The 10,946-nt window shown below is 36.3% G+C and overlaps 3 protein-coding genes across 3 annotated transcripts in view; 1 reads left to right on the top strand and 2 right to left on the bottom strand.

Annotated features, from left to right (window-relative positions):
• Positions 345-2,107, top strand: LOC107631045 (vacuolar protein sorting-associated protein 28 homolog 2). Its single transcript, XM_016334362.2, has 2 exons — positions 345-477; positions 1,092-2,107. The coding sequence occupies exon 2, from the start codon at positions 1,183-1,185 to the stop codon at positions 1,810-1,812; it is 630 nt and encodes a 209-aa protein (XP_016189848.1). The 5' UTR covers positions 345-477; positions 1,092-1,182; the 3' UTR covers positions 1,813-2,107.
• LOC107633630 (syntaxin-124-like) lies at positions 3,718-5,313 on the bottom strand. The gene has a single exon (XM_016337236.2). The coding sequence runs from the start codon at positions 4,892-4,894 to the stop codon at positions 3,980-3,982; it is 915 nt and encodes a 304-aa protein (XP_016192722.1). The 5' UTR covers positions 4,895-5,313; the 3' UTR covers positions 3,718-3,979.
• Positions 6,152-10,946, bottom strand: part of LOC107631046 (B3 domain-containing protein Os07g0563300) — a 9,598-nt gene continuing 4,803 nt past the window's right edge. The window contains exons 8-15 of the mRNA XM_016334363.2: positions 10,689-10,863; positions 10,266-10,345; positions 9,222-9,269; positions 8,867-9,130; positions 8,535-8,584; positions 7,839-7,952; positions 7,439-7,509; positions 6,152-7,307 (exon numbers count right to left, since the gene is read on the bottom strand). Of these exons, the coding sequence (XP_016189849.2) occupies positions 6,553-7,307; positions 7,439-7,509; positions 7,839-7,952; positions 8,535-8,584; positions 8,867-9,130; positions 9,222-9,269; positions 10,266-10,345; positions 10,689-10,863 (1,557 nt within the window). The 3' untranslated portion in view covers positions 6,152-6,552. The remainder of the gene's footprint in view (positions 7,308-7,438; positions 7,510-7,838; positions 7,953-8,534; positions 8,585-8,866; positions 9,131-9,221; positions 9,270-10,265; positions 10,346-10,688; positions 10,864-10,946) is intronic.

The raw sequence follows: 10,946 nt of genomic DNA, 5'->3' as shown, positions 1-10,946 counted from the left end.
TCTAAATTTTTTATTTTATTATTGAATTTAAATATTAAAAAATAATTATATTATATGTATATTAAAATTAATTATTAAAATATATATTAAAAATAAATTAAATATTTTTTATTGAAAAATGAGCCCATGAAGAAGGCGGGTAGAATGCAAATCTAATTAAAAGGAATCCAACCCAATGTGTGTATATTGAAGAGATTTTCTCCATTAATAATGGGATGTTTTTGATTACTTAGGTTGATGGATAATCTGCTGCTACACGTTGATGACGTAAGCAAAGCCATCGCGAGTGGGACCCGAACACGCAAACGCAAACGCAACCTCTCGGGTGCACCGCATCGCACCTGATTAATCTCATGCAGACCCCCTTCCCTTTCATTCATTCTCCGCTCTCCTCAAACTCTCTCTCTCTCTCTCTTATTACAAACACCCCCCTTTCCCCAATTCCCATCAACCTCTTCGTTTCTTCCTGCTCTCTCTGTGAGTTTCTTCTTTCTCTCTCCCTCTCTTTCTTTCTTTCTTTCTTTCTTTCTTATCCGTAATTTTACTAATTTCGAGTTTCTCCTTATGCCGGGGATTTGATTTTTTACAATGGGATTCTCATGCTTGCTTGTTTGCTTTTCTGCTTTGCTTGTTTTTCATCAATGTTTGCGCTCCTTTGTCTTGTTTGCTTCAATATTTCAGGATAGTTTCACAAATCACAATCTACCCATTCCAAGCTGGGTTTCTTAATGTACAAAAGAAAAAAACCCCTCTTTTTTTACTTGGGATTTGAAAGTAAATAATAGAAACCCAGTATGATTCATTGACTGTTTTGGATTGCTTCTGGTTTGTTTCGATGGAAAGATAGGATATTTATTAGGAATTGTTCTCGTGTTTTGTTTTGTGTTGTTTTGTTTTATCACATGAGAATGGTGAATTCGCAACTCTTGGTTTTAGCACTACTCCACAGTCTACAGTATATTCTTTGCATTTTGGTTTGTCATGTTACGAACTGCTGATCTTAGGTTAGATTCCCCAAACCCCTTTGGTTGGTTTTGTAATCTTAGCACTATTACATTTCTGACCATGTTGTGTTTGTTTTTATTCCTCAGTGAAGAGGGGCTCATCCCTTTGCGCGTGTCCCGTTCTCTTCTCCAATCCTCCTCCTTCAGTGTATTCATATTACCCTTTTATAGTAATACTATGGAGGTTAAGCTATGGAATGACAAGCGCGAGAGGGAAATGTATGATAACTTTGCTGAGCTCTATGCCATTATCAAAGCCACTGAGAGGCTTGAGAAAGCGTATGTTAGGGATATAATCTCACCACAGGAGTATGAGTTAGAGTGCCAGAAGCTAATTGCGCATTTCAAAACACTGGCTTCCACGCTCAAAGACACTGTCCCTAGCATTGAGCGGTTTGCAGACACTTACAAGATGGAGTGCCCTGCTGCCATTAACCGGCTTGTGATATCCGGTGTTCCTGCCACAGTGGAGCATCGGGCGGCGGCTGCTGCCTCTACATCAACCTCGGCTGCCATTGTAGCTGAGTGTGTGCAGAACTTTATTACGGCTATGGATTCGTTGAAGCTTAACATGGTGGCTGTGGATCAGGTGCACCCACTGCTCTCGGACCTTTATGCTTCCCTCAATAAGTTGACGATCTTGCCACCTGATTTCGAGGGGAAAACAAAGATGAAGGAATGGATTGCAAGGTTGTCGAAGATGGGGGCAGCTGATGAGTTGACAGAACAGCAGGCTCGGCAACTTCACTTTGATCTTGAGTCTTCTTACAATTCCTTTATGGCAGCTCTTCCCAATGCCGGTACATGATTGAGTTTGGGGATGCTTGTAAATTAAATTGAGATTTCTTTTTGCCTTCCTTTTTTTTAACTAATTATGTTGATTAAAGAGGAATTTCTTATTTGGTCACTGCTTATATATTGTTAATGCTGGATATTGGCAAATTATGGCCCTATGCTGTTTTATCTTGTGTATGTGCTTTGGTTTTTTATTTCCTCTAGTTGTTTGGCTGAGTTCCCCTGTTGTTGCTGTGTAAATTGACTGACTGTCAGGAGGTTAAGATGAAGAACTCACTAAAAGAAATTACCATCTTACAGCCCTGAGATGATAGTAGTTTTCATTTATCTGTCTTTCATTAACTGGGTTTCAACCTGCATTGTCAAAGATCCTCTAAATAGTTAGCATCATGAATTGACATCAAGACTTCTGCGAGTCATCACAGCCTCCAAATCATGGCCAATGCAAAAGAGTCTTCAAAGATACTAAGTTCATTAATCATTTCATTCACATCTCTCTCTTCTTAGGCATTGGATAAATAACTTAAATGATTTTTAAATGATTTTTATTAATAGCAGTTTATAAATAAGTTATTTTGTGTTTGAATTTTTAGTTATAGAAATACTTATTTTAAAAATAATAGCGTTTGGATAAATAACTCAAAAAATACACTTTTTTTATACAAAAAATAGATATTAAAATAACTACGATAACAAATGTTGAATATTGCATGTCGATTTTACATAACTTAATCATTAAGATTACAATCGATTAGGCAATTAATTCTTTATTTGTTTTTTTATTAGTTCCATTTTTCTAGCGCTTTTAGCATTGGGTTCTTATCCATAACGGTGTTCTTATATGTGGTGAATAATAACAAAATTCTAATTCACAATAATCTTCATAACAATGTCAAAAAAATTATTGTGCAGTTAGTGTTTGTTGTTTTATTGTGTATGATATGGTAGGTGAAAATAAAAAAAAATGTAAAATGTGTATCCATGTATATTTTGTTGTTTTTTATTTTTTTTATTCTTATTAGAACTTCCTCCTCCTTTATTAAGGTCAAGAACTTGCTATAACTAATTATAAAAATAAAATCATATGTGAAAAAATAAAATTAAAACTGAGATTTTATATCACACACAATGTTAAATACAAACTTAGTAATAAAAATAGTGATAAAATAAAAAAAAATTACCTGGAAGGAATATTTGCAGTAGGTGATTCAGATGGAACATTGTCTGAAAATGCTGGTAGAAGGTCAATATTTCCAACACATGAATCATTACGTGAAAATGGTGGTAAAATGTCAGTACTTCTAGCAGAGTCATATATTTTTACTTTTTCAAGAAATTTTTACTTTCAAGAAACTGTGAGTTAACTCTTCAGAAAATTAAAAACTCTATGACTTTTCATCATTCAAAAAAAAAAAACTTCTGTTACTTACCAAACAAACAGGCTCTTAATCCCGTAGGCTTCTTGATCATAATCTAATCGACTTATGGGCATGCTAGACTCTAACATACGGTAGCTTGCCATCCAATCTTTGAAAAATAAACGTATTCATAAATGACATTTGCATTTGGTTGATTTCAACTTTTGAATGGGTAAATCTCGTTAAACGAGGTCAATTCTATTAGACAACATTAATACGTTAATACATCGTGGGATTATAATAAGGCCATTTTTGTGTCGCACCTTGCTGTAGTAGCTTTTCTTTAATTCATGTATTTAGTTCCACGTCGTTGAAGAAGCAATTTAAGCCTTAAAAAGGGGCCAAGTTATATAAACAAAAAAGAAAAAGTATTTTCTTTGGGGATTGACATCACCTGCGAGGTGTAGCTTATTCTGTTGGAATTTGGATCCCATAATATGATATACCTATTTATGATCTATCAAGTTGCATTATAGAATTGGATGATATGGAAAGTCAAGTTACTAAGTAAGTATTTCAACCATTATGGTTACAACATTGTGATGCTCATGTTTCTGTTGTAGTCTTCCTATTACAATTCTATGTGAATTCAAAAAAAGAAAAAGAAAAATCAGAATAACCTTTGTTCTAATGATCCTTAGCTTCAGAGAAAGTTGTGATGAGAATGAAGGCTATCTGGCTATGAATGAAAATGTGTGAAGTGATGTTGATCAAAACTGCCATTTGGCGAGGCACAAAACATGGTGAATCTAGCGTGTTTAATCAAAACAAGTGAGGCGCTATGTTTATCAGTATAGGGAAGAGGAGGACAATGATGAGGACAATGACGAGGAGGACGGCATAGCAGTACCACTTCCTGGAGTCCTTTTGAATATCTCTAGCTTCCTGAAGCTGCTCGGTGCCGCGGCGAACGAAGGAACTGGCATGAGCAACATGGCTCTCTATGTTGTTGAGCTGTTGGCCCTGAGACTCCACCAAAGCTGCCATGTCGAGGAACACCTGGTGAAGCTCAAGAAGGTTCTTCTCTATCTCCTTGACAGCATCATGTCTCTCCTGAATTTCAGAAATGGTGTCCATAATCTGACCCCTCCCCTGTTCTTGAATTGCTTTCTGGAGGAAGCTCTCACTCTCGCCGCTGGAGATCAAATTCTCAATGGTGTCTTCATCTGCCTTCTCCCCAGTGATTGTGAAATACCTGCGCTCCACTGTCTCCTTGTACTCCGATTGCATCCTGGCCCTCAATCCTTGAAAGTCATCCATCAAGTCCTTTAACTTCTTCCCCAAGCCACTAACAACCGAAGACCTTGTCCTGTCCGCTGAGGACCCTGGACCACACCCCGGAAGCTTTCTGTTTTCTGCGTTGGACCTTTCTAGAGCCTCCAGCTTACCCTTGATCATCTTCACACGTTTCAGGACCTGAGACACGTCTTGGTCCATTCTCGCGCGAAGATCCTTCATGGTCTGAGCATTGTGGACAATCTTGCTCTCTTCATTCGCCTCTTGCAGCTTTCTGTACAGCTTCTCGATGGTTCTCATCTCTTCCTTCACATTCTCCACATCTTCGAAGAACTTGTCCAGATTGATACTTTCCTTTCCGGCCTCCACATCGTTCATGTAGTCGCTCTGCGGCGCCACATCAGTGTATTTCTTGAAGGAACTTGAGAATAGGTCATTCATTTTTGCTTATGTTATGTTTTTTTTTTTTCTTATACTGTTTTGTTACTCTATGTGTTTCTGAACTTGGTAAATCAAGTATCAGAAATCACATATAAGACCATAAACAATGGTCATCATCTAACACAGTAGGGTATGTTCCTCATCCTCCTCTAGATTATGATCAATGGACTAACAGGGAGGAAAGTAGGTGGTGACAAAATGCAACAAAAATTGTCACCAACAAAAGGGTTCTGAAGAGAGAAAAGTCCCTTTTCTTCTTGGGGTGGTACTCTAATAGGAGGCTGTGAAACAAGGAACAACCGAATTTATTTGATGCTAATCAAACAAAGGTGCTTACAACTTGGAACCACCAAAGGTTGCTCCTATAACAACAAATGGCATTGCTGTTTTTCTATTTACACTTGACTTGGTCATATTTTTTCTGTGACTCTCTTTTGATCTTTTTTATTTTTAGGGAGTTTTTTAGCTGAAATTGTAGTTTATTTAAATAGAACTTCCCATCTCATCCCATTTTAAGTTTCTTTAATGTTCCTTCTCTTCTAATTAAGCCTGTAAATGGATAACCTTTTGTTGTTTAAGTCATTCTATTTATATATTTCTTTTTCTAAACAAAACAAAAACTAAAATGATCATAATTAATCAAGGTTGCGTACTTGCGTTACATTATTTTTTCTTCTTTATAAACTTCTGTTTTGAAAAGTGGTTGACTGTAGAATAGAACAAGGAAACTCTCGTAAAATAAAATTAAACGGAGTTCTCTTTAAAATTAGATTGTTATTTATGAATTTTACAATAACAAGAATTAGGATAAAGTTCTATTTTCATTGAAAATAAGATTGTCTCGTTAGATTCATGCTTTACAATAAATAAATAAATAAGTTAATTAATTAAAATTTTAAACATATCATTTATGGTTGGCAAGAAAATCATTAATAAATAGACAAGTTAATGATAAAATACACTATGTTTTTACGATTTGGATTCTCAAAATTTTGAATTTCACTTTAGAGGGTAAAATTTGATCATTTACCCTTGAATAGTTTCTCTCTCATATTTTCTTTTGGTCTCACATGTGAAATAAATGGTGAGAGATCACACTTTACCCTCTAAAATGAGAATTCAAAATTTAGAGGATCCAAATTCTTGTTTTTAGATGTTAAGCATTTCGAAATCAATCATTTCAAAGAAATCCACCAAAATAATTAATTAAAAAAATGATTTTGAAGTGAAAATTCATAGAATGAAAAAGATAAAGTATAAATATATAATTGCATTCCACCAACAAAATTATAATGTGCCAATGCTGAATAGATTCTATTCTAAAGTATTGCTCTTCCCATCAATATACACAAAGTTAACATTAATTACGGAGAACAAATTTGGGCTAATTAATTACATCAGCCTACCATCCCATTCAGCTGCATTTTACAATTTGCCTAAACAAACTGATATGATATCCACTTACATTACCGGACATATTGTTAGCTTTTCACCAATCCCTTTTCAGTTTCCTACCCCTCATTTATGTACAAGCACTCAAAAAAGAAGCATTTAATCGAAGTGGATAAATGTACACACAAAAATCTTCCCCACTTCAACATAGCTTTGCAAGAGTATGTCACTTTAAGTAATTACCAACTTGGGAGTTTGTTGGAACTTCACACATTCATAGTCAAAGGCTGCACAAGCTCCCTATCAGAATTGTGACTATTATTTCCGAGGACTACACCATTGCTGAGTTTTTGTTCCCTTGTTTCATCTCCAACTCCCTTTGACTGGCTACCTGAAGAATCTGCATCCCCGGAGTTCAAAATATTCAGCTGCCTGAGATGTCTTTCTGTGCCATCAAGCAGTGCCTTCATGCCACCAGAATCTGATCGCGGCGACAACTCTTCCTCTCGCTCGGGCTGGATATTGAGGTCGATTTGACCTTTGAATGGTAAGTTAGATGATTTTATCCGGTTAGGATCGTCATCTGAACCGCCATTTCCATCCTTGTTTGGGTTTGGGCTGCTATCTCCTGCATTACTACAAGGCAACGAGTCATCTTCAATCACTATTTCAGCTGATTGTCCCGGGGGAGGAGGCTGCTGCCTTTTCCGTATTGTCTCCGCCTTTTCTGTTTGTTTCTTCTCACGCTTCTGTTGTAGGGTAAGGAATCGACGTTTCACGGTCGAGCAGACAGTACATGTGCATGTCTGCTTATGCTTAGGGCCCTTCCCACTGGGAGGTTGAATGCAAACAATGCAAGAGCAGCCAGGTCTATGCCTGGGGTGTTTCGTTGTAACCTGGGTAGACGTAGGGAGTGACTCATCCTCCCCCAAGATAGCTAGGTTCGCAAGTGTATCAAGTCCTTCCATAGCATCAAAATTATCTGTCTCTTGCTTAGTGGCCTTCATTTTCTTTGAAATAACTGCCAAATAAATGCATTGAACAGAACTAGAGTTGTTATAATACCATAGCTTAGAAATACCTTAAAATATTACAAAGTACCAGAGAAGCAATTCAAAACATTGCTTCGAAAGAAGGAGTCAACATCGAAACCTGAATTACAAGAAGGTAGCAAATTCTCGAGCTCTTCTGCAGTCAGCTCTTGTGCCACTGAGCAAGAGGATCTGTTTTCATGGAGTAAGATTTAAAGAAAAAAAGGAGCTACCTTTCAGCAAGGCTTATGACTCAAAAAAGGGGAAAAAATCCATCAAAGTAAGGAGTCAATTGAAGCATAATTAGATATACAGTAAAAAGAAAAAATTTCCAACTCCTTCAACTTCTCGAATTTTTCATCCATACCACATCACTCTTGGCCCATATCCATTAAGCCTGTATGGCATGCATTCTTATTCACCAGGGATATGTGTTTACTAATTTCATCTGCACTGTCTTGCTAGACACATACAGAAACAAGAGTTCCACAAGAATTAAGAGAAATGGATCACTGCTGTACCTTTCTGGGTCCCATGAATTGTCAGAGCACGTCCATTTTGAGTGAAGAATTGCACTTGCTGGCAATTTGCGCCACTTGAGACAATTTTCACATTGAGCCCACTGGATCTTTTCACTGCCACAAAAATTTGATAATCAATATGCTCAATTAAATTAATAGAGTAAATTACCAAGAATAAAAGAGAGTAAATTTTGCAGAAGGTATAAATTGTCATTTTAAGGTTCTAAATAAACTGATAGCATAAGCACAATAATAAATACACTCGTGCATATAAAATGCTAATCTAGCATACACAACAAAAAACGAAAAATGAAAAAAATTGTGTGGTTTTTGATAACCATGCTAAGGTCACCATTAAAATATAAAATAATTCATGTGCCTTTATCGAATAGTTTAAGGTGGAGATAGAGGACTCTTAGCATGGTATTATTGTCTCTAGAGAGTTCCATCCTTGTTCTTATTCTTCTAAATACAACAACTCGAATTTTAACACAAGAAAGTGGGTCTGGGCATTGTCAAGGCACATTAAGATACAAGTCATTCATATGACTCTATGCAACAGTATCAACTTTAGAAGAAATTGTCCATGCAAGTTACAACAGAACATCATTCCACAAACTATTAAAAAATATGCCAAAGATATCGAGCCATCAACAAATCAAATTATGGATGAATGATGGAAGATAAGTGACTTACCCTTCATTACTAGTGGTGAAAATGGTTGGTTTACCCAGCACTGGAGCATCCTAAAAAAGCACAAGGGAGTCAAGAATTTATACAAATTTCTACCATTTAAATGACTAAAACAACAAGGTAACAACAAAACCAACCAAATAGTTAAAGTACTAGTCTAAAAGACTTCAACATTTTAAATATAAACAAAAAAAGCACATTACAATGTCACATGTCCACTTCCCTTCCTTCCAGTCTTTTTAGCTCGACTTTAAACTCATCTTACGCAAGAGTCTTACAACTACATGCTAAATTAACAGTAGGATAATTTCTAACATAAAGCAAGAAAAAGGTACCTCATATTCCTCAAATTCAAAACCTTCAATCACCACAATGCTAGGGACATGGTCAGGAGGCGGCCTTAGCAGGCCTTGAGCCTCTTGCCAAGTAATCTTGAGTTCTATCAAATCCTCATTTTCAATTTTTAAACGTTTACTCTTTGAACCCAAGATGCTGCTCTTTCTCTTTCTAGAGATTGAAGATTTGCTCCCAAGTGCTTCTTTTGCAATGTATCCTGATTTATCAACTTTAGACCATGAACTAGGATCAGCCATTTCAACCTAAATAAAGAAAGGAAGATACAATCAATTGGGAATATCTCAAATGACAAACATTTGCAGTTCAATGGTGTTTTGGTTTTGCGATACTAACTTCACCAATTGTGGAGTGTCCATTTCCGGTCTTATTTGCTTCATTGTCCTGTAAACAATAAATATAAGTTTTAAGTTGGAAAGTACAAAGTTTCAATTAACTCTTTTCTTTACAGAACAACCACCACCATATCCAACAAAGTTTGAATATAAAGAAAGTACATGAAAAATAATATAGATTGCATCGTTCAGAAATTATACTTTTAGTCTCCAAGGCTGTGTTTGGTGAGGAGTACAAGACAGAAATACAAAGACATGCTAGGACACAAATATGTTTGGTTACAAAACAGACACATTAATACAAAGACGCATCACGGCACGTGGTAAAATTTGAAGAAATTTTTGTACCACCAAATTGGAGATACAAAGGAGGAAAAGAATTTTTTGTAATCTTATATTCTTAACGACCTTTATCATATTGTTCTATGGACAATGATGCCCTTAATTGAATCCACTTTCTTCTGTGTCTCCCTCTTTCTCTTCTTCCCTTCCCTTTGCCCCCTTCACCCACCCATTTTCCTCTTCTGACTTCCCCAGAATAACAAAAGCCTTTTCACCCCACCTCCTTGGAAACCAAGAGAGCCTTTTTGTTCTTTCAACCCTTGGAAGGTAAGATTCATTCCCTTTAAATCTTTAATTTTCATTACTGTTATTGCAGAAGTTGTGTTTTTCTCCCTCAAATTTTTTTCTTAGTGGTTGATTGTGATTTTTGTTTAAGGATTGGTTGATGCTGAGGAAGGAGATTATATTGGTAATTTGTGAGGGAAGCTGGACAGCAGATCTGCAGTGAGAGAAGGCATACCTGGAGATTTTGGCCTCGGTGGTGGTGAGTGGTTGATGTTTGTGTGTGTGTGTCTATAATGGAGGATCTATGATAGTGAAAGGAAGATAATAGGGATAAAATAGACTTCTAAAATTTTTGTACTTGTATATTTAAACACAAACCAAACAAGATACAAAAAACGCTTTTTTTTCTGTCTTTGTTCTTGTATTTATGTCTTGTTCCTATCTTGTCTTTTCACCAAATGCACCCTAAAGGCCGTACCTGATCAGATTGGGTAGCAGTTGAAGCCTTTCGAAATCCCATAACCAACTTCCCTTCTGGCTCCAGCCGGCTAAATGTTACTGGAGGAAAAAAAAGTAACACATTCAACAACTAATACAGGAGGAAAGGTCTTAAACTAGATAAATTATAAGGTCTAACTACAAGGATAGGGGGCTCGGCTTTGTGGTAAAGAAAAAAAAAAGATTGTCAACTTTGTTGGAATATTTGAACATTCAAGACATTTTAGAATATAAAATTCATCCAAGTAAATAAAATAGCATTAAGTTAAGGCGTGGAAGAAATGCAAGGCAGACTGAACTACAAGGATCGTTCATGCAAACCTCACATATGAAGGTAAGCTATCAATAAGGACAAACGAACGACGAATATTCCATATATTCTAGCATATCATGTCTTTAATACCTGTGTCACCTGCTTGCAACTGCATGGACTGTATGCAGGGAGTGACACCTTCCAAAACATACATTCTACTGTTATTGTTGGGCCAGAAACGAAACTGAAATATCCACTCTTTGCCTTTTGCATCAAGGATTTTGAGTGGCAACCCTTCAGGCTGTGAAATTGGAGGGAAATAAGCCTGTCTCATGCAGCAGAATTTTAAACTATAGAAAATCAGATTAAATGAAATAAATATGATAGGCTTGCCAAATAAATCAGATT

Source organism: Arachis ipaensis, chromosome B03 (genome assembly GCF_000816755.2).
Source record: "Arachis ipaensis cultivar K30076 chromosome B03, Araip1.1, whole genome shotgun sequence".
Lineage (NCBI taxonomy): Eukaryota > Viridiplantae > Streptophyta > Magnoliopsida > Fabales > Fabaceae > Arachis > Arachis ipaensis.
The sequence above is the reverse complement of the archived record's forward strand: the minus strand, read 5'-3'. Positions and strand labels throughout refer to the sequence as shown.